General features: G+C 39.0%; 1 protein-coding gene across 6 annotated transcripts in view; it reads right to left on the reverse strand.

Moving 5' to 3' along the window:
• Positions 1 to 24,167, reverse strand: part of slit2 (slit homolog 2 (Drosophila)) — a 105,827-nt gene that overhangs the window by 26,168 nt on the left and 55,492 nt on the right. For 4 of the 6 annotated variants that reach the window (XM_032562931.1, XM_032562927.1, XM_032562929.1 and 1 more), the window contains exons 5-15: positions 9,096 to 9,167; positions 8,269 to 8,340; positions 7,354 to 7,425; positions 7,012 to 7,175; positions 6,857 to 6,868; positions 6,495 to 6,633; positions 5,486 to 5,557; positions 5,252 to 5,323; positions 3,410 to 3,481; positions 3,026 to 3,169; positions 1,733 to 1,896 (exon numbers count right to left, since the gene is read on the reverse strand). In XM_032562931.1, coding sequence (XP_032418822.1) covers positions 1,733 to 1,896; positions 3,026 to 3,169; positions 3,410 to 3,481; positions 5,252 to 5,323; positions 5,486 to 5,557; positions 6,495 to 6,633; positions 6,857 to 6,868; positions 7,012 to 7,175; positions 7,354 to 7,425; positions 8,269 to 8,340; positions 9,096 to 9,167 — 1,055 coding nt within the window. The remainder of the gene's footprint in view (positions 1 to 1,732; positions 1,897 to 3,025; positions 3,170 to 3,409; positions 3,482 to 5,251; positions 5,324 to 5,485; positions 5,558 to 6,494; positions 6,634 to 6,856; positions 6,869 to 7,011; positions 7,176 to 7,353; positions 7,426 to 8,268; positions 8,341 to 9,095; positions 9,168 to 24,167) is intronic. The other 2 variants (XM_032562928.1, XM_032562930.1) reach the window with 1 other exon arrangement.

The following is a 24,167-nucleotide window of genomic DNA, read 5'->3' on the forward strand; positions in this document are numbered from 1 at the left end:
TAATGACCGCCTTTAGCCTTGCTACTGATCTCATATGCAAGTCAAATTTGCATATTTCCCAACACCCCTCTGAGCATGGTGACTGCGTGACCTTTTGATGTTCTGCAGTGAGAGAAACATACACATGCTCACAGACACACTCAAATACATCGGTTGTCGTTAGACTTGCAAAAAACAAAAACAAAAGAGAGAAAGTTTACAGCCCTTTTTAAAAGTATTGATCACTCCGTTAGCTTATTATTATTATTTTTTTAACATTTTGTCATGTTACAAACACAACCTTCAAAGTATTTTATCAGGACTTTCTGCGACAGAGAAACATAAAATAACACGTAACTGAAAAGTGGAAAGAAAATATAATCTTTCACACATGAGACCCTGAAAAGTGAGGTGTGTTTTTGTCTTCAGAACCCTGACCATGTATGCAGTTAAAGTCCCTTGGGGTAAATCGCTAACAGTTTTGCACATCTAGAGATTTTATTATTATTTACAAAATAGTTGAGTTGAATGAGTTTTGTATTTTGACTTGGCCATTTCTGTACTGAAACATGGTCTGATTTAAATCCCTTATATTGTAGTTCTTCCTTTATTTTTAGGGTTGCTGTCCTGGGCACAAGGGGAACTTCCACCACCGTCTCAAGTCTTTTTTTGACTCTAAAGGCCTTCCTTTATCATATATCGAACATTACCCATCTTGTGTTTTGTTTCCCCAAACATTTAATTTTGGGCTCTAGGGACCAAAGTAGCTTCTTCCACATCTTTGCTGTGTCCCCTAAATGGCTCATGGCAAACTGTATATAGGACTTATGATGCTCTCCAGAACAATGCACAGTTGTTTTAATTGCCCAGCTGTGCACACAGGGACTAACTATGCTTACTAATTAGAGGGGGGTCTGAAGGTAGTTGGTTTGACTGGACTTTATTTAGGGGTATCGTATTACAAAATGACTGAGAATGCATGCCACCCTTTTCATGCACTTTACATTTCACAAGTTTGTGGTTGTAATATGACAAGATATGAAAAGGTTTAGGGGTGAAAATATGTTTGACAAGAACTGTATATGCTCAGAATATAAAGAAACTTCGAAATGTAAACTTTAAAAGGCCATCAAACAGTTAACTAATTGCCCCTCTGTCGAGGTTATGGTTACAAACATAAAGCCGGTGCAAGTATCAGAGTGTGACTATCCTGTGTGTGGTTAGACACGGTGCTTTATAGGTAAACTTCATAATGACAAGTCAAAGAGAGGATCTGGCTTTAAACGGTGTCAATCAAGGCAAACTGCACGGGGTGAATGTGTCATGAAAAAAAGTGCAAACCGCACGCACACATGCTCGATGTACAATACCTGGGATGAAATACTGCTCTCTAGCTAATGGAGAGACAGAGAGCGGGAGATAAAAATCAGCAAAAGAGTAAAAAGTCAGAGTAGAATAGAAAGCTCATGCTGTATAGTCGTCTCTTTGTGAATGTAGAAGTACTGAGAAGAGCCCAGAAATGCTTAGGTCAGGGAATTTCTGGTTAGTAGAGAGAGGCTGAGGGAAAAAACCAGCAGGAATACACAGAATGAAAACAGAGGGGAGGACTGCTGGTTTTCTTTTCTTTTTTTTCTTCTTTTTTTAATGTGTGGGTGTCTTGGTGTCCATCTCTGGTTTGTCAAAAAGAAATAGCCTCAGGACACGTCACTTGCTCTTATGAGAATTAGCCTTGTGCTGTGCCAGTGATTTGTACCTGAGCAGCGGAACTTCTTGCTCTTGATTTGGCCGATCCGCTTGTTGGCGAGCCGCCGAGGGCTGGTGCAGCGGGCGCCACTCGTCTCAATGGGATTGTCCTGCAGGTAGTCAGCCAGCCACTTCAGATGGCAGTCACAGATAAATGGGTTTTGAGCTAAATGACTGATTCACCACACAGACAGACATGGAAACACAAAACATACAGAAATACAGAAATAAGATGTTGAAGCAATGTACAAACATATATATGCATGCAGTCCACATTTTCTTTAATGATTTACTGAGCAAAGAGCAACAAGCACAAAAGGAAGTTAAAGTAAGACTTCTGGTACTTTCAGGTGGAGGTGGTGTGAAGTAGCTACAACTAATTATTGTACAACTAACCGCAAAAGACAGGTGTTACTGAGAGAACGAGACATTCAGAAATAGCACAAATCTTAAAATTTTGACATATTCAGCCTCAACCTTTGAGTCTTTCACAGCCTTTTAAAGCATAAAATACAAACATTCACTATGAATTTATTGCAGATATGTGAACAGTGGGCTCACTGTAGACTGGAAGGTAGGACATGAAGAATGAATGTAAGTAGAAAACAACAAAAAAGGTGTGAAAGAAGATAAAAAAGGACGCAATAAAGGAATTGAATCAGGACACAAAGAAGGAAGAAGGGACTTGTTGAAAAAGGGTAGAACAGAAGGAATGAAAGGAGGAAGAATACAAGATCAAGTGACAAGTGAAGTGAGCTCCACATAGCCCTAACTCAGACAAAATACATTTACATCTTTCATTTTGTTTTTGCAATACAAAAAGGTAAAATCAGTTTATACTTTAATTTTTTTATGTAAGTTTCTGCTTAGTGTTATCCCAGAAGAGGTTTTGTTTAACTAAAGTGGCTGATGAGTTTTAAAAGTTTTTATCCCAACAACATGCAGTTTGCCGTTATATTTCAAACTTTTACAACCAAACTGAGCATGTGTGGCTTACATAGATAAGTAAATGACACAGGCCAAAGTGACAGATACAAGAGAGTGACAAAAACTACAACCATAAACTGTCTGCTACTTCAGCACCATGGACAGTGAATCTATCAAAGATTAGTTTGGAAAGCTTCGTTTACTGTTCCTCATTTAGAAAACTACACGATGAATTAACTCAGGTTTTTCTTCTTTGACATAAAAGAAAATATGATCTGAAACCTTTAAGTGTCACAAAATTAACAACAAAGAAATCTTTATGGGGACAAATATGCTTTCATAACACTGGATGTATGTGCCTTGTGAAAGTACATACAGTGTTTGTATTGCTCTTAGTGAGGAGAATGTCCCCTTTGCAATGGTCTGGAGCTTGTTGTCATACAGAGAGAGCAGATTGAGGTTGTGAAGGTCCTGAAATGCGTCAACCCGCAGACATGCTATCTTGTTAGCATTTAGCAACCTGAAACAAAGAAGGGACAAAATGATGGAGAAAAAAAAAGTAGGAAAGAATCTCGTTATCGTTCCAGCTCAAATCTTTCAGATCCTGCGGATCACTAATGACGGCTTTTAGTCAAGATGTCTCTTCTCAGGTAATGCTTGAGGTAAGCACTTTTTAGCTGAATATCAATGAGATGCAGATGTGGCCATAAAGATCAACCAAACAGTGCGTGGGTGTGTGTGCGTTTGTGCGAGTACTCACAATAGCTGCAGTGAGAACAGTCCTTCGAAGAGTCCCTTGGAAATCTCAGTGATTTTGTTCCCATAGAGGACCCTGCAGAAAACAAACACACCATTTATTTTAGATTATAATATCCTTAAGAGTAAATGCTAGAGAAAGCCAAAGCAGGGTTTTATTTTCCTCATGATTAAATGATTAATGAATACATCCTGAGCAAGCAATTCAGAATCATTCTATCTATCTATCTATCTATCTATCTATCTATCTATCTATCTATCTATCTATCTATCTATCTATCTATCTATCTATCTATCTATCTATCTATCTATCTATCTATCTATCTATCTATCTATCTATCTATCTATCAGAAAGTGTGTCCAAACTTTTGGTCTGTATTGAGTACAGACCAAAAGTCTGGACACACAGTTGTGTCCAAACTTTTGGTCTGTACTATATCTATCTAATGTTGAATTAATACTTTTACATAAAGATATCAATCTACAAACACCTGCAAACAGATTCGCAGTTTAAACAAAACTCTGGAGCTTTAACAGCAATAAATTAGTAAAATCAATAAAGCAGTGTGAGAAAACACTGAATCTGTGCTAACACTTCCAACTCAAGAGAATCACATGTTATCATCTCGCTTCCTGTGTACGACTGTGTGAATAATCATAACTTCCAGTTTGGCTTCAGGTACAGTGAAAGGTATTAAATCAGATTAGCTTAAAACCACGACAGTGGAAACTCCAACAAGTCAGGGCTGCCTCTGCTACAACAATAACCCACAAGCTACCAGACATCTGTACGCTGAGGTAGGCGGTGTTGGTTGGCAGTCTGAACACACGTGCTACAGGTGAGCCATGTTTCATTGAGCTAAGTGGATTTTCCTGAGAGGCCTGCTTCAGTAATGTCTCACAGACACATTAGTGTGTACTTTCTGTTCACACACCCTCACACACGCCCACACACACACAGACACAATTTATGAATCATTCACATCCTCTCCACCCACCTACTAATGCACAACAAATGCTCAGAGCTTTAATATGTATTATGTCAGTATGAATAGGTGTGTCCCAGTCTGTCTCTGGTGAATGTGATGAGTCAGTAGGAGCTTTAATTCAGGTGTTAAACTCTTATAAATTATTGACTTTGGTCAGTTTTCACTTTAATGTAACTGGTAACACTTTATTTGACGGGTTGTGAATAAGACTGTTATGACACCGTCATAAGCATGACATAACACCTGTCATAAACATGACATAACACCTGTCATAAACATGACATAACACCTGTCATGAACATGACATAACACCTGTCATGAACATGACATAACACCTGTCATGAACATGAGTAAGTCTCCATGAATATTTATGACTGTTGTCATAAAGTGTCATTAGGTAAATCATGACACTTTTAATACAAAGTTGAAATTATTCAAAATGTCTTCGTTATGACAACTTGACATTAACCAAGAAATCATGATCTGACATAAATTTGTTATAAAAGTATTACTGGTTAAACTTCAGCTTTAATAACATAAAGCTACATAATTTTTAAAGTTGTATGGAATACTTCCTTACACCAACAATATAATATTGAAAAAAAACCCTGAAAAACTAGAACAACTATTAAAAGTAATGTATGTAACTGAGACTCTTTAAACACCCTGATTTTATCTATTTTATGAAAATAACTGAGAAATAAGAGCATATATTCTTTTGGATTTCATATATTTGTTATCTTTTTTGTTCAAATGCAATTTTTCTTCCTTATTTTATGGTGACCAATGTCATGCAAACATGCCTTTCAGACTTAACTTTTGATACAGTTTTTTACTCAGAGCTTTAGAGTACTTACAAAGAGTTAAGGGATCGCAGACCCTGGAAGGCGTCTGAAGCCAATTCTGAGATCTGGTTGTTGCTTAAATCTCTGCAAAAAAAAAAGATGAATAAATAAAAACATAAACAAGAAAATTAAAATCATAATCAGTAGAAGCATAGAATGAGAAAAGATCAAGGATGTGGCAGCGACATAAAGTTTTTGTTTATGCTGGACGAGGTGCAGCATAAGCGGCTCCTTTAATCTACTCACATTCTGCGTAGCTTCTTATAAGGAGAAAAGGCCCCAGCTGGGATCACCTTGATGGCGTTCTGCTCCAGTCGTCTGGAACCAAACACACACAGACCATTGAGAAGAGACATTAACATTCCCCTATCACACACTTATCTATGCCATATTGCAGGCTGCTGCTCACTCCCAGGGGCTCTGCTTGAGGGGAACTTTTCCAGATAAGGCGCTTTGATGACTGCAGAGTCGCGGTCTGTCACATGTCTCTGATCTTTTGCCCTCTTTAACATATTCGCAGTGAGACGGGCATCCAAACACACAAGCGGACACACACATTTGACTATCTGGTCTGTGTTTTATCAAGTGCCAGTCGGACTGTCCATCAGTCGGTTCTAAACAAGCCAAAGTGTGAACGAAAGGACGGAACAGAATGAAACTAAAAAAAAAAACAACAGGGCATTTGACTGTGAATCTCTCCCCTGAAGGCAACATAGATTTCTGTGGAGAATAATTACTTAATATCAGTTAAACTCTCTTTCTCTGAATTTGCAGATCTTAATGATTTTGTTCATTAGTACAGCTTTAAATATCTGATTTCACTCTATGACAGTTAGAACTACTTTAATTACTTCAACCTACCCAGACAATTGCAAGAGTGAACTTTAAAACAAAATTTCTTTTTGCTACTCAGTTAAGATATTGACCCTCTCTTATTCTAAGACAAGGTAGTAATATAGCTTGTCTGGGAGTTCAGATTAATCTTTTTCCTGCTTCTTTCTTCCCTCTTGCTGTTTCCTTAAGCAGGAATGCACTGCATGACCAGGCTTTCTCATTTCACAGATGTGTGCTTTTATTCCCCCCACAAAGACAAACAGCGGCAGCGAAACAAAAAGGTGGTAGAACTAAAAGAAGGAATATTGAGGGACGAACAATGAAAGAGCAGGAGAAATATCACTGCACCTAGTGTGTCTGAATGAGTGCAGTGTGTGTGGAGTGCAGCAGATGTGTGTGCACTTTTATCTGCATGTCTTACATCTCAGTAATGGTTTCAGGCAGGTTGGTGGGTATTTCTGTCAGACCCTTTCCTCTGCAGTCCACAATGTTGTTACTGCAGGTGCAGGACTCTGGGCACTGTAACACACTGCAGGAGGAAGATGACGACGACTGATGACCTACACAGAGACAAGGAGGCACCATTATCCGTGGATAGAAGGTTATTATGTTTCATGTAAGTCCCAAAAGGGAAAAAGATGCAGACGAATAAGGAGTACAGAGAGGAAAAATTGCCGCAAGTCCCAAAAAGTAAGCGAAACAAAATGTGACCTTGTCTTTTTGTGATGTCATTTTTAATCACAGCTTTCAAGCAAAGCCATGCCAAGCAGGAGGAAGACTTACCTTCTTCTGCATCTTGACAAGCATGAGCAAAAAAAAAGAAGAAGAAAAAAAAGAGTAAAACGAAGCAAACAAGAACCAAAAGGTTTTCCAGTGTAAAAGAGCAAAACAAGGAAGAAGTCAAAGAGGCGGACACCAAAACGGTAAGGTCAACCTACCTGTGCACACAAACTCCTTCTTTTGCACCTCAGCCACGTTGTGCCCCCGCAAGTGAGGAGGGGCCATGCACTGTGTGTACAAGCCCAGGCGGGGGCGCTGTCGTAGCCACTCGGACAACCAGGCTACATGACAGTCGCACTGCAAGTTGTTGGAGTGAAGGCGGCTGGGAAGAGGTGAGGAAGAGAGGAGAGTAGCGAAGAGAAGGGGAGGGGACAGATGATCACAGGAGGATGGAGAGAGGAGAAATAAAAGGTGTGATGGGGTACAAAAAAATATAAAAAAATATAAATGTGCACAGATGAGAGGAATCTGTTCCTTCAAATCGTAAGCTGGGTACTTACAAAGTCCTGAGCTTCGGCATGTGGTTGAAACTGGCCACAGACAGCCGGCTGATGTTGTTATTGTTCAGAGTGCTAAAGAGAAGAGGAGAAAACACAACATACTCATGCACATGCAATCTAGAATGCAGTGAAATGGCAAAATCCTCACAACAAAACACATTTTCATATAAATTTTTTTTCAAGCCCGTTGTTTAGGAGGCAGTTCAGGAACTCTTCAGAGCCTATATCACTTTCACCTCTGCAAAACAATAATTGTACTTTATGAATTTAATTTGCAAAAATTAAGTAATAAAGTCAAACATAGATAAGTGGACACTATGTATTAACTCAGGTCTTATTTCTTCATCTGCTGCTTTCAAACAACTGGAATTTAATGCAGTCATTCAAAATGGTCTTGACCCTGTAGCTCTCCAGGCTTTCTGGATGTCTGCCAAAGTTTTTCTTTAAACAAAGACTGCTTTTTCACTCAATTTCACCCTCTGTGTCACAGATAATAAAACTCCAGAAGTGGACAATTAAGAGTAAGAGAAAAAATACAGGAAAAAGATTGTTGATGCACAGCAGACAGTCATTATCTTGTAATTATTGTAACAGAAGAAATAGAAAATATTTGACAAAGCAAATCTGGTTCTTCTAAATATTGCAATCTTGGTCTTGACATTCACAAGAAAAGTCTAACTTCTTTAAATGTGACGGTGCATTAATGCCACATCTGAAACAATAGGACATTGTTTCTGTCCAGTGGCTGCAGAGGCTCTGCAGTGTTTAAAAGGTCAACGAGAACATTAGTTGTTCCGTGTCTCTGTGTCTTTGCTGCTTATTCATCAATAAAACCTCTGCTGTTTTCTGCAAGAAATAAATAGAAACTGAAACAAATAGTAAAAAAGTAAGCTGACTCAACAAGCAGGTACTCACAGCACTTCCAGGTCACGTAACGCTCTGAAGGCTCCATCTTCAATGCAGCTAATGTGGTTGTAGTCCAACTGTCTGCAAATACACAGAGAGAGATAAGACAAAAAGTCCAGAAAAGAGCTGAACAGGTAGAGATTTTTTAGCAACTGTGATGTCTACAAGTAGAAACAAAAATAGACTTTTTCTCTCGTCTTCTTCTTTCTGAGCTCTTGCTGGTTCTAATGTCGTTGTCTTTGCCCCCATTCATGTTTCCTGCTCTTTTTAATATGACATTTAGTTTGTAGGTAGCTGACTTTCTGCCTCCCTCTCTCTCTCTCTCTTCGCTCACAAGCTTTACTGAAACAATTTAATTAAGACACAGGGACTGTAAATCATGTGCTGTCACCGGTATTCTGAGGCACATACATAATTCTCTGTCCTTTTACAATAATTGCACGGCATTTAAAAAATAATAATCTGATCGGGTGATTAAAAAAACCCAGGAAGTAGTGAATTGGTGCATGAATCAATATTTATAGAAGTACTGCTGTGCAATGAGTGAAAAAAATAATGATCATGACTATGAGTGAATGCAAAACAAAGACAGAAAACAGCAAAATGCCAGCGAGGCAACACAGGCACACACACACACACACACACCAACACAGCTGCTGACACGCAGCAGGTGCCAGTCAATACGGCAAGCAGGAGGCATATGACATTTAACACAATGAAATATTGATGCACGGTCGAGCGAGAGCTGTGCACATTAGCAGACATGGTGAGCAGGAAGGTGCAGATGTGCACAGATGCATGCACAGGCAGCATGGTGTTGGTGGAGTAACACTTACAGGTTCTTGATTTCCACAGCTCCTCTGAATGCTTTTCTTGGAATTCCCTGGATCTGGTTTTCGCTCAGGTCACTGGACAAAGACAAAGAGAGGAGAGGAACAGGGGGGAGGTGAAATGATTTGGCAGGGAGCTAAGTCAAGCTGTCACAGAGCCACTTGCTTTGAAGCACAAGCACTTGATGTAATCACCAAAATGCAGCAGGGGAACTTCAGAGCCAGACAGATCATTGGCAAAATTGAGGTCGTTCCGCAGAGACCCCTCACTCCACAAACTACAATCATCTGTCTCTGTTTATCTCACAGTGTCCATGTCTCTACAGCCAGCTGCTACTCAACTGTGCACTTTTAACAGTGAGAGGCAGGTAGAGGAGGCTTTAAAGTCAGCCTGTAGGGGGCACTGCTGACCTCTGTAGCCCTCACAGGTTCCTGCTTCTTCTCTGATCACTAATCTTCACCACCGTTTCCCTCCCCTGCTTTTAAGGAGCAAGTGATGAATGTGAGCGTGTGTGACCAGGAGCGTTAGGGTTTACACAGATTTAATTTTCAGCCACTTTAACTAAGTTGCAGCCTGCATGACTCAGAACATACATTTACACCCAGAAACAGGTGCCTTTAAGACTAAAACAACCGCACTGCATTCAGTGGCCTGGATCATTTTAGAAATGTGTTCTAGATCTTATATACAAAATAGCTCAGTATCAGTTTGATTAAATTCAGTAAGTGTTTCAAAACCAAATTTTAAGAGCTGCTACAAAATCTCATTTGGACTGAGGTCTGGACTTTGACTGAGCCATTGTAGCAGCTTATGTTTGGGGTTGCTGTCCAGCTGGAAGATCAACCTTGGACTCGTTCTTGAGTCTTTTTCAGCCTCTAACAGGTTTCCTTTCAGAAAATGTGCAGCCTCATCCATTTTCCCATAAACACTCTCTACCATCGTTGTTCATTTTGGGGATAAACGTAGCATGGTACTGCCAGAACCGTGTTCAAGCAGCCACACTAGAGATGTTATTTATCGCTGAGGGACAACAGGATTATGGGGCTGAGATTCAGAGAACAGCAACGTATTACAGAATGTCACTTCAAAGTACAAAACAAATCAAGTTCTGCTAAGATTACATTTAAACATGTTGAAGGAGAGATCTTGATTATCTGTCTCTGATATTATTCAGTCATCTCCTGACAGACTACCTGACCTCTCACCATTGACCTTCCGGCTCTTGACCTCGTCTGTGACCTCCAACAATGGTAATCGGCTACCAGCTAATGCCCATTCACATTCCTCAGATTCCAAACTTTGCGGCCAGTTAATCAGCACTGCAGGTATCGTCCCCCTGCCTCCTCCGCTCTCCACCTGCTGCTACAAACTTTATTAGAAGTGGCAATTTTGTGTGAAGAATAAAGGCAAGAAGATATTAGAATAAAAAATTCTTCATAAGTAGTGGTCACCTTCTTCTTTGCCTCCACCTTTTAGAGAAAACTGAATACTTTCATAGGCTCTAAGACTGCAGAAGGTTCGACTTAGAGTGGAGACATCTGGAACAAAAATGAAATGTAAAAAAAAAAATCTCTGAAAACTTTTGAGGCACTCTTACAGTCTTAGTGCAACTGAGGACTAAAAGGAAGTGAACTCAGAGAAAGCTAAATATGAATGCTTCACCTGAATTCTGAACCATATGCATTAAATGAATCAGTGTGAAGATTTTAAAATTTGTGCATTTCAGTACAGCATTTTCTGTTCCTCTCATATCAGTTATTGTAAACTGGAACTCTCAAGGCTATTAAAAGTTTTTTAATGTAGGGTTTCCCTACATTAAAAACATGTAGGGAAACCCCTTCTAAATGTTGTGGAGTAGAGATTGTTTACACACAAAATTAAAGCAATCATAAAAAGATTCTTAACATGCAGACTAAACCCAGAGGTGCTTTCAAAGAGTTTTGTAAAAAGGGAGTAGATCAGCACAGCTATTACCTTTGGTTAAACTTACAGAATCTCAATATAAATCTTTATATTGGAATCTCATATTTTAAAAGCTAAAGTATTTTCCTCCTTGACTTTTTTTTCTCCTTTTTGTCATTCCTAAATGTTCTGAATCATCAAACCGATTTTCTTGCCAGACAAATGTAAGTTAAGTAAATTAATAAACAGTTTTCAACCATGTGTTCTTTTCATCAAGGTAAAAAAATCCTTCCAAATGAATCTGGCCTTATGTAAAAACATAATTAGCTCCCTAATAATAACTGGTGGTGCCATCAAGCATTAACTGGTAATGAGTCATCTTGGGGTGTTTTTTTTTTTTTTGGCCCTTTCCTGTTTGAATAATTGTCTTAATTCAGCCACACTGGAGGATTTTTGACCATTAAAGTAATGGCACATCATTTTTATTGAAGTCCAGGCTTTGACTAGTCTGCTCCACAACATTAATTTCTTTTGAATAAATGTCACAGTTCACTCAACACAGTTCTTTCCACTCTTAGATTCATGAATGAAAAATAGTCATACTCCCTTTACAGCCATCAACCCAAAACTAAACAAATACAAACCACAAGCTCACCACACATGACACTACATGTATACAACTTGTCCATTCAGCTGCCTCTCTGATATATTAGCAAAAACAGGTTTCAGTCTAGCAGGAGTTATGGTTGCATTAAAGTCTTACAATACGAGGCCACAGGAACTTTGTTTACAAGCACACTTCTCTTTAAAACACACAGTTCGCTGCTGTTGAATGTAGCAATGTAGGAATGATAAATACAATTAACCTCTGACAAGCTGAATCACAATGTTGGCGTTCCTAAATGAAAAGTCTGAGCAGTAATTCAAGCCACTCTTCTGTTGTTTAAAATGTGAATATAATTAAATTTACTATAGGTAATAGCTAATTTACTAGGACTTAGAATCATTTCAGGCAATTTTAACTGGTTTGAATCTTTTGTTAAATAATCTAAAAGAGTAGAGAGACTGTTATGTTTTTTAAATCTTCGTTTTTTCCAAGTATATATAAATATACAGTACAGACCAAAAGTTTGGACACACCTTTCTAATTCAATGGGTTTTCTTTATTTTCATGACTATTTATAAGGCAAGAAATCCCACTTATTAACCTGACAGGACACACCTATGAAGTGAAAACCATTTCAGGTGACTACCTCTTGAAGCTCATCAAGAAAATGCAGAGTGTGTGCAAAGCAGTAATCACAGCTAAAGGTTGCTACTTTGAAGAAACTAGAATATAAGGGGTATTTTCAGTTGTTTTACACATTTTTGTTTAGTGCATATTTCCACATGTGTTATTCATAGTTTTGATGCCTTCAGTGTGAATCTACAATGTCAATAGTCATGAAAATAAAGGAAACTCATTGAATTAAAAGATGTGTCCAAACTTTTGGTCTGTACTGTATATGAATATATCAATATTTACTGACACTGTCAACATGTGATGCAATAAATAACAAATGTGTTCATGCAGAAGATGTCCCTCAGGCCTTATGGACTTGATTTGTCTCCCTCCTCTTAATGGCAAATCATAAACCATAAGACAATGTTCTCTTCACAAACACAGATTTCTGTTGTTCCTATGATGTCTGAAATCAGAGAAACAGCACATCCACATGCCAACACAGGTTCTCATGCATAAAGCCAATCTTCAGAGTGGCAGTGTATTCACTTCCTGAGGAGCTGCAGAAGGCCCTTTCATCACTGAGACCACCACAGTTGGAGAGCAAATACCAGGTTTCACCCCAACTAGGAAATTGACTTCTCATGGACTTAAGGGAGGATTTTCTATCTCCAAGACACCTGATTCTGTTTTATCTTGTTAAATGTTCAACCCACTGCTGTCTTCCTCTTTTCTTCTTCAGCTTCCTCTCCTTTAACCTTTTCCTTTTCATCAACACCCCTCTTCTCTTCTCCCAAAATAGGTTTGTTTTTGGACTTCCCCAAGATTTAACCTCTCACCTCTGCTTCTGTGCCTTCGCTGGGCGACTGGCTTTATTAAAAGAGGCTCCAGCTGAGCCCCAGAATGCATGAGTGTGTGTTTGAAAGGGGGCAAATGTATTAAGGCCACACAAGAACTATATCAGCCTACTAAGTTAAAAACTCTCTAAAAGTGGAGATGCACACACGTCCTCGTTCAGAAACAACGTTAAATTAAATCCAGTGGCAGCTGACAACCCATTCTCACCATGGGAGGTGAGAAAACATTTTTATAGATGCAGACTGCTTTGCCACACTCTGATTATGCACAACATTCAATGTCAGTGATTACATTTCTATCCAGTTTTGGACAAATCCTTTGTCTCAACTTACACCCTTACCAAGGCTAAAAATAGAACAGTTCTCTCTAGTGTTACCAGATGTATTTAATTTGAGACTTTATAAAGCGATGGAAAAACCCCTTAAGAGTAAAGACATGAGAAACCAATTGGATTTTATTAAGGGGCATTGGAGAAAAGGGGGTTAAATACAAATGCGCTCCAAAGGTTTCTAAAAACAAGATTTTTTCCCTTCCCGTTCAACATTATGATCTGCCCTGTGATATATATTAATTTAATAGCATTACCTGCATGTATTTATGTAGATTTGGGTCTATAGGAATACATTTATGTTTGCAAGTTCGAAGACTGCGAATACTTTTACAATCACTTCCACAAGAGTAAAAATCACTTTGGATTATAGTGACCTGATCCAGTGTAACAGCAGTTTTCACTTTCTCCTGCCTGACACAAAGCATTACTGAAAGCCAGAGTTTACTCGGCAGAGGTGAAAAGAGGAACAGTCGATCAAAGGAAAACTCAGACTGAGGTTAAAGCGATTAAACACACTCTTCATGTCCACTTTGACCAGGTGTTGCTGCACCGCTAAATGGAGTTGGCTTTTATTTAGGGATTTTCAGGAAGAAATGTGTCTTTAAAATAGTCAACAAAAAGCTATTTTGGGATTTAAAACTCGTGTGGATAAGTTTTCCATACCCTCCCTCCTCTGTGTTTTTCTCACCTCTGGTGGCCAAAGATGTGCGTGTGTGTATGTGTGTGCCTGATAGAGTCAGGTCTCCAGTGTTAAGAGCTTAGTGCTGATTTTCTAAAGAGTCCTTTTTAGAGTGAGAGGGGCTTTTGACACCCTTCGTGTCTAAGAAGACCTGGCCATGAAAGAGCTGCACTCAATTCTCACACATGGACCCCTCATCCCTCCACCCTGTTCTTTCACTCTCACCCTGGACACACACACACAAACTCAGACACACACTGTTGCTCACTGTTGTACAGTTTCTGAATCTCTTTTGTTTGGGAATTACTGCCACGAGATTCTTCCCAGGTCCGCCAAACTGCGGGCTCCCGTGGAAGTGGAAGTGCATGTGTGGCAGGGTATGAGCTGGCAAAGCAGTAAATTAATCATCTTGTTTAAATCCCTTTCGTAGAACTTAATCCTATTAAGTATACAAATGTGTGAATGGGCGAAGATAAAGCTGGAAGAAGCGGAAAGGGAAAATGGGAAAAAAGGCACGGAGAGTGAGGAACAGGTGGTCAGAGTGAGGAAAAATGAAGGTACAAGATGAGGTGGATGTTGGAGTGAGCAGTGAGAGTGACAGGATGAGGAGCAGGATGACAGCGCGGCAGTGAGCTTGTTTGTGTGTGAATCCTGCAGTTAATTCAGGCTGCAGTGCCATTAGTGGACCCCCAAAGATCACACTTCTGTAAGCAATTAGAAGCAGAAAGACTCCCAAAGAAAGAGGAGAGCGGAAAAGCGGCTTCTTGAAGACAATGCAGAGAACTAAACACGCAGGGCTGGGACCGGCACCTGGGAACGTCAGGGAATATACTGGCTGTGTAATTGTGTGACGGCGAAGCACGACTTCTACGGATTAACTATAAGTGCACTCGGGTCCTGGGAGGTTATAGCCTGCAGGATTCACCGTCATGATAAAAATACAACTCGATTGTTTTTGTATTTTTGTTATCCTGACTTTGCTCCCTCCAGGCTCCTCTTCTCAAGCGTTTACTTCGGCCGCTCTCCTCTAAACTAATATTGACTTTGCTTGTGAATGACAGATCTGCAGTCTCCCTCTGCCTCTCGCCCCCATCTCATTGTCTGTTTCCTGCATTCAACATCACGCCTCACACACATACTTTAAATGCCAGGTAACATGGTTGCTATGGCAACCTGACCAGGGTGGACACCTAGGGGACATTTTGACTTGACAGAGTGGATGTCCCCCGAGCGTTTGAGCGTCTGGTGGCCAAAGGCAACATGAAAGGTAATTGTGTGTGTGTGAGAAAGAGAGAGAGAGAAAGAGAGAGAGAGGTAGAAATTTGTCTTTTTGAGTTTGTCACATTACAAAGTTCAGTAATTTTCTGTGAAGAGTTTGCGTTTGAGGAAATCTTTTTTTTTTATTTATCTATGATTAAAAAGATGAAAGTAAATTTAAATTGCCTTCCAGTGTCTTTCCGCAGCATGAATGTGACTTTTCATAAGGCTGTTATTCAGCTTAGAGAAGAGAAACAGACTTTACCATTATTTGTGAATATTTAAATATCCAGTGATAATGGGCAGGTTTCCATGGATATGAACACTTTCAGCTGAAGTTGGTGCTGTAATATGTGTAGTCTGACTAGCTGAGGTTTTAATCACTTTTCCACAATGTCACAGCGACATGACATCTGTCACCTGCATTTAAAATGATTATTACTGATAAAACACAGCCACCTCAACAGTTCACCTTGAGTTTGCTGGAATAATTTCTAAACAATAGTTGTTTTTATTCAGTTGTCTTTGCGACTTTGAGTGATAGCATGGCAGCTGTTTGCTTACGTAAAAAGCAGCACACCGGATCTTGTGACAGCCTAGACTTTAGCATTTCATAACATCACATCACTCCTTTGTGTGACTGATGTCTTGAGAGAATTGTGATGTAAGGAGAGTATCCCTTTCAAAATCATATCTGCGCTTGAGGTGCACAACAATCACCGCAGTTATCCGTTTAATCTGCAGATGGTAGCAGAAGAGGAATCTATAAAAGCGGTGCATTACGACGACTTTACCTCTACAGTTGGACTCATAAAGGTTGACTTTTGTAAATATTATCTATCTTAATTTAAATCATGTTTGTAGAAATGAACCAGCTTTGGATTATGCTGTGATTCCTCCTGTGGGGTAAGGACCAATCATGCCTTGTGAGTGAAAGTAGAAAAACAGAGATGTGCCTCAAACGTTCTCCTAACTGATTGTGTGCCAGTGTTTCTGTAAGGAGACACCGTTCCTGAGTACAGTTGGAATAAACTAAGTTTGATCATTTCTCCACTTTTCTGCAAACTCGCAGCAACAAGTTATTTTTCTACAAGAAAATAACTATTATAACTGATGTTCAGAAAAATCCAAACTTATCATTTACCAGAAACAGAAAATAAACTTAAATGTTGACTTGCTGTTGCTTATACAGTATAAATGCTAGCATTATGCAGCACAGCTAGTTGCTCTAAGATGTTAGAAAAACAGCAGCTTAAAACTTAAATAATACAAACCTTGCCTGGTATTTTCTGTGTTTTTTGTGGCAGAACTGGTCTTTTCTGTACAAATAAGAAAAAACATTGTTGCCTTCAAGCAGTCAGCTAACTGGCAGGCCACAGTTACATGTGCACTGAGTTGTTCTGTGCTCCAAACAGCCAAAGAAAACCTTGGTCACCCCAGAAACTTGTATGGCATTTTAAAATCAAGCTGTTTGAAAGAAAAATGTTGTGGTTTTAAAGTTGTAATTATTAAAACCTTGATAACGTTAACCGGCCCGTGCCTCCCTGGTAACATAACACAGCTGAAATGAAACAGATTTGACACTTTTTCTGTGTGTGTGCATGTGTAAAAGCCAGACTGGCTGCACGGCTCTCCAGCCCAGGAACAGATTAGTCAGTGACCTGAGGCTATGACATCATCTGAAATGTTTACACACATAATTATATATAAGTGAGAAATACATGTGCTGTAAAAAGCCACATACACATAGGAATACACACCACACAGAGGGAAAACTGACAGGGGTTTTCAGTAATACAGTAATTGCATATGAGGACATTTAAGCAGCACTTGGTAATTGGGACCATCTAATGATGGTCCTTAGATTTAAAGCTGCCTCAACAGAAAATTCAGCTAAACTGTGCACCTGTGGTGTTTAGTAACGCCATTATAATGATTATCTAAACATGATTGGTTGTTCTTTTAAAAAAAAATAGCAAACCATATATCAAATTGTATGTAACCAGACAAAACTAACAAACCGGCTTTCTAAAATTAATAAATACAATTTAAGGGTAAGGATAAAACAGTGCGCTGATCTGTACAGGTTTGGTACATGCATGCTATGTCTGTGTCACACTGGAAAAAGGTCAAGGTAATTTTATTTATATAGCACATTTTCAGCAACAAAGCAATACAAAGTGCTTGCTATCTAATCTGGCTTAAGTAATGGAAACATCCCAGTTAAAGCAACAAAGATCAAACATCTGTCAAGTTATTGTGCTTTTTAGGATTCATTCAGCTGACTGAGAACACTCATTAAGAGCTAAACTAGGCCTGGACAATAAATCAACATCAATATATATTGCGATAAACATGTAATCAATATCAGCTGATAATACGTCTGATAGAATATTCAATATTCATTATATAAAACATTCACTGAACTCTGATCCAGAACCGAACAGCATTCTGGGAGATGTAGGCAGGGGATTGGCTTTAGCCACTCAACCTCTCACAGCCAGCTAAGCAAGTTAAATCACTTTTTGTTTACCCAGTAACAACTTGTTGTGTAACTTGCACAGTAGCAGTTTAAAATTTTGCCACTGCGCTTCATAACTGCTTAAAAATAAAAAACAGTATGGAGTGAAAGTTGTGGATAAACGATGAAAGGTCATGTTGCTGTTTGGTAGTGTTTAAAACAAAAAATAATCAATAATTATCGTTATTGACTGTTATGAAATGCTTATATCGTGATCGTCCAGCCCTAAGGTAAACCATAACATGTCCTGCAGAGTCTTACATGAAGTCATATCTGTGTGTCATACAAGGCCTAGAAATAGTTTTTACACCGTTGACAGCAGGCTTCCAAATAATGTTCATTGAAATTCTACCATTTTTGGAGCAGTTTGTCAGATTCCTTGCAGATTTAATGTGGCGCTAAGGCAGAATTTGTTTTGCAGCATAAAGCAAATGAATGGAATAATTTAATCTCAGACTACATCTTACCCACCACTGACTTGTCTCAAGAATATTTAACCTCTTTCCTGCTTTCCCTCAGAGCTCTTCTCTTTCTTTCTCACTACTGCTTTTTTATGTCTTACCTATTTTTGCTCCCTCTCTTCTATATCCTCTCCTCCCTCTGCCGCCCTCTTTTTGCCCTGCTCCCTGGGTAATGAGTCTAATCCATCAGCCAGACAGTATTAATCGTATTCCGATAGCCGTGTGTTCACTTGCGGCTCTCTGCTGTCTCCGTCTCTACGAGTCAATAACCCCCGCTCTAACACCTACACACTGACTATGACATTTAGGTTGTGTGTTTCCATGCGCAGATGTCTGTGTGTAAATTTTTAAACCAGCTCAGCACTACAACTAAATTTATTGCAGTCTTTGTCTAGAAGAATGTCCAAAACACACACAAATTGTAGACACACACCGCAGCTAAAATGACCACCGCTGGACATGGTGCCAGACCACTCCATCACCACAAACTCTCGGAGGCTGACATCATATCCTTTTCCTGTTTGCTTCTCATGTTGCAGGGTAATAATAAATAGAAAAGATTAATAGAAACGTAAATGTGTGACTGGGGCAATTCGTGTGGATTAATGTATTTGTGTGTGTTGGAGCGTGTCAGCCTGGATATTTTTCGCCAAAAGAGATTTTTTTTATTTTAGCCACATCTTTGACCTGATCTACCACAAACCCTGTGACCCAATAGTCTAAAATGAAAAGCAGTCTCCTCCCTTCTTCTCCGTCTCAATCCCATTTTAGGCCCAAAAACATCTAAAATATATAATAAAAAAAATCAAACCACTAGATAATATGTCAATCTGGCGTCTAACTGTCCTTTGTGATTTCCAACCATAGCCTCCCCTCATCTTTTCTCATATAATTTGCTCCTTGCATCAACTGCTCCACTGTTCTGAAAATTGCTCAATCATAGCATCACTTTTCTGAATGCATCAATAATTTCTTGGTATCTGTCTTCTTGCACTGCTGTCTGGTTGGACAACCTCAAGCACGTAAATTTAAAGAGATAAACATGCAAGAAATGTGTATGTGAATCCCCATTCCTTCCACAGATTGCATGAGTTTAATACGTGCTGTTAAAACTATTTTCTTAATGCATATTTATCGAGTGATTGAGAGCTGAGGTGATGGTCTGTGGTCAGGGGAGAAATCAGCACCGAGGAGCAAAGTAAGCCCATTTTAGACATGGACTGCAAGCCATTAATCTAACAGCTGTTGAATGCCTATGAATGAGAGTTTCTCTGTAAAAATTCTAAACAACATTGTTCCTCAATTGTGTTGATGACATTTCTGCATCAATTAAAACAAGTCTGAGCTGCTGCAGTCACATTAACAGCTGGTAGGCACAGCAGCAACAAGTCTTAAAGTGACATTTTATTTGTGTTTTGGAGTGATCCCATAATCATAAATCAGTAAATTGCAGCGCTTTCCAAAATGCTAAGCAGTTCGGCGCTAAAGCAATGGGCAAAAGCAAAGCATTATGTCATTGTTTGGGATGGACTTGAAATTTGCCAGTTTTCTGAATGTGTTTTATTGTGATGTAAAAAATCTAAACAATGCTAAATTATTTCAAACTTTCCCATTTTAAATGTGACATGTATCTTGTACAATTCCAATGAAAAATAAAAATCTGATAGATGGGAAAAGTAGGGGAAAAAACTGGTGTAATACCTGGATGTATGAATGTGAAAGAAGATAATCATCATAAATAACAGAAGGGACTGAAAACATGCATGTACATGTTTTTCTTTATGAATGAAGTTACTGAAATAAGTAGACTAAATGCTACAGCATTGTTGTAACACTGACCCATAGTTAAATTTACTAAATTTCATGCTGTGCACTGCAGACCTAATGTTTGCACCAGTTAAAATTCACTTTTGATGTACCATAAGTGGTTGGTTTTCTGAGTAATTCCAATAAATGACTAAATTCTGTGATGTTTTTAATGAGCTTAATGTCTATATTTAGACAAATTAAAATTATTACGTATTTTAAATATGAAAACATACATGACACAATAATAACCATTGTGACTTATTTCCACAGTATGTTCTAAGCAATGGCACATTTAAAGTGCTAAATGTAATAGTTACTGCAATATAAAATATGTATTTTAGTGTTAAATCTCACCACATATAGGCTGATTGAAATGCCTGCAGCTGTGAGGAATAGATAAATGACTAAATGCCAGTTTGATGAAACTGTTAATGTCATGTATTTGATCTAAAAAGAGCTGTGGTTTATCTGGCATTAAATATTTCCTTTTTGTGTGCACTGGAGCGTGAAAAAGAGCAGAGAAAAGATGAGGGCGATGTGTTACTCACCCTGGTTTCACGATTCACATTTTACAAACCAGAACAGTAGAGAGGCGTCCCTCACACACACACACACGCAAACACACGCACACACCCACCCACACGCACCCACACACACACACACCTAATTCAGCACTTTGTGCGGTTTAGTCTTTCCTGTCTCTTGTTTACACAGCAACATATTTTATCATTACTTTGAACCCTCCTATGGGTACAAGCGCAGACATGTAGAATGATATTTCACAACATTCTACATGTTGAACCACATTGTTAATCCACATTTTAACACATACATAGGTTTATGTCAAAGATTAAATGAATATTGTTACATTCAGCACACTAGGTTCTATACTTTAATTAATATTTTCCAGCTTTGCCACAAATACTCTGGACTTTTTGTCCAGGTTTGGACTTTGACTAGACCATTCTAACACATGCTTCAGTCTAAAATAGATTAATTGTAGCTCTGGCTGTATGCTTAGAGTTATTGTCCTGGTGAAAGGTTAACCTCCATCACAGTCCCATGCCTTTGGAGGCTGTATCAGATTTTCTGTATCAGTGGGAATCCCAGAAGTCCATAAAATCTGTCCATCCCTGATTCATGAACCTAAAAGTTACAATAGATGCCTCTAACAGCCAACAGCGTCAGGGATGCTGCTTTTTTAAGAGAAGCCAAGCATGCGTGTCTGCGTCAGAGCAGAGCGTGAATTCCCCACTTTGGGCATAGGTGGAAACATCAGCAGGGCTGAAGTTAGCTACAAAGCTGGAAGGCTTACTGATAATAGAGCTACAAAAAAAGGGTCTGATGTCCCTGTCTGTTTCCTTCAGCTGTACACTGTTATGGGAAGCAACAAGTAGCAGCTTTGACCCTCAAAGGAAGCACACCTGCTGCTTGTTGGCCATAATTTGGAGCCTGAACCAAGAAAAATTAAAACCTAATCAAAGAAGCGTGAATCATTTTTAGTCTTAGTAATGGTAAGCAGTAACCATGAGGAAGATGAAGGGAAAGTTTAAAGAAAAACAAAGTCTTAAAAATTATGGGTTAAAAATGTTAGCATTGCTTTGAGCTTTTTAGCTTCTTTGTTATTTCCAGCATCACCAGTAAAGATGTCCTTGAAATCAAACAAGTCACTGGTCCTCCCAGCAAGAAACCAGGTGAAATTTTGTCCTGAGACTGGCCAGGAAGTGGAACCGACAACACAACAAGTTTGACCTGAGGTAAGTGTTCAACCGGTGATGGTAACCTACAGGATCCTTTTCTTTCAGCTTCTAGTTAGATTTGTACAACAATGACATGAAAAGTAACTTGTCATTCAGTGTTGTCAAAAGTAAAATAACAAATCTCATCTGTCAAACATATTTATAAATAACTTTGCAGGTCCTTTGTGTAGCAAACACAAACTGATGGATTCTGTACTAAGTGACCACAGCAGGCAGGTGGTTCATGTTTAGTGGTATCAGACTAGAGGTAGGTAAATGCAAATGCACTTTATAGGCTTTAAATTTTTATTAGCAAAACAAATGGTAAAGTGTCCCGTCCTTCCACATCACAATTATGCACTACTTGTGTTGGTTTGTCACATAAAATCTCAGTAAGGCCTCAATTTCTGCAGTGCTTACTGAAGCAGCTCCTGCAGGCAACATCCAACATCCAAACTCATATTTCTGCTTTATGTCTCCTTTTTTATGATGTTTCAGTCCTTCAGAGTTACAAACATTTTTCCAATCAAATCTCTGCTGTGTAATTTTCTCATCTGACATATTTCTCTTGATTTGATTGAGGAAAATAACTTGAACCTCATCAGTAGATTTTGTTCCCCAAAACTATTGAAAGTAGCATTTGGTCGATGTCGATCACTACAATTTTAGATTGTATAAGCACATGAAATAAGCGTGCGGCTCTACGGTGAAGTCGGAGCCAAAGTATATCCTGTTTCTCCCTCCAGGCGCTATCACCATGTGTGTCACTATCTTTGTGCACTGTGTGTACGTTAGAAACAGAAAGTGTTTCCTCCCCCGAGGCCTCTCACTGTGTGAAAATGAACCTCTCGTCAATCGTCTACTCTAGGCTGTTTAAGGAAATGAGGGATTCATCCGTCAGCAACTCGGCTGTATGGGGGCGACAAGCCTGCTGCCGTTTGCAGCGTCTGACCCAACACCTGCACAACGCTTTTAGACCAGAAGGGGAGGATGCCAGAGAGCAAGGACAAAAAAGATGCAAGAACAACATTTGTGGCAATCAGAAAGAAAATCCAAGAGCTTTTTCAAATTTTAAAAAAGAACAAGCTGGCAGAACGACATAGTTCTTTTCTTCTATCACAACTCCACCTCCTTCTTTTCTGCTTAGATCCAAATCTATTCAAGATGCCTCCAGAACCCTCCCACCTCCCCACTTTATTTCCCCCCAAACTTCCTATTTGCCAGCTCCCGGCAATTGCTGGCTCACTGAGATATTCCTCTTCAAATAGTTTCTCTCCGTCAATGTTGTCTTTCTTTCTTTCACCACGGCCGAGGCTTGGGTCACACACACTTGTCACTCTGGACCAGCTGTCATGCACCATCTGTCCACTGTCCGCTCAGCACACACGCCCCATTTACGCACACACCCTGTTGCTAAAATGTGGCTGTTACTGGCAAAGATCCTGCAGCCAAAAACAATTTATGCTCATTCTCTTTGTCAAAATAAATACCGTCTCTGGGAATATCAAAAAGAAGATGTAGAGAGAAATGGATAACAATCAAGAGAAGAAAAAATAAAGGTGCGATCACTTTGCAGAAGAAGAAAAAAAATACAGGATAAAGAGCTTTTTAAATTTTTGAGAATGATTTCACCCTAAACAGTGTATGCGTTGGAGCAGGCAACACTGCGGTGTGCGTGTGCACTGCATTCCTTTGAGCAGTGGGATGGAAAGACTGGCCATGAAAGCAAACAGTGTTGGCAATTAAGTCGCCTGGACAGCAGCCAGGCAACACACATGCATGCACATATAAAAATACGAATGCTTCCACAAAGAAATGTCACAAACGATCAGAATAATTCAACGCATGGACCGCTTTAGGAATAGATTCTGAACTTGTTTGTTGGAAAAACACTGACTAGTTACATGGCATTAAAAAGCCTTTTGGTTTTCAAAGTTTGACACGGTGGATTTAATACACAGTCAGTTATGATTATGCACCACATGTCTGCCAGGAACCTACTGGTTCTGTAAAAAAAAAAAAAAAACTTTGTCTACATGTAAACACCGAAAGATAAATGTGATGGTATAATCTGTGGTGCTCAGTGTAAGTAGTCTAATTTAAATTGGGTGATTAGGAACAATTTAGAATGACTTTGCTTCTGCACTTCCAATTTCTATCACATTTTAAGCATAATATCATGTCTGACAGGTTCTGTTAGTTTCAGAGCCAAGTTTTCAAATGAAAAAAGATTATTATTTTACCATTCATAAATTGTATACTTTAAATAATTTGATGATTTAATAATTTAATAAACCT

This window comes from Xiphophorus hellerii, chromosome 5 (assembly GCF_003331165.1).
Source record: "Xiphophorus hellerii strain 12219 chromosome 5, Xiphophorus_hellerii-4.1, whole genome shotgun sequence".
NCBI lineage: Eukaryota > Metazoa > Chordata > Actinopteri > Cyprinodontiformes > Poeciliidae > Xiphophorus > Xiphophorus hellerii.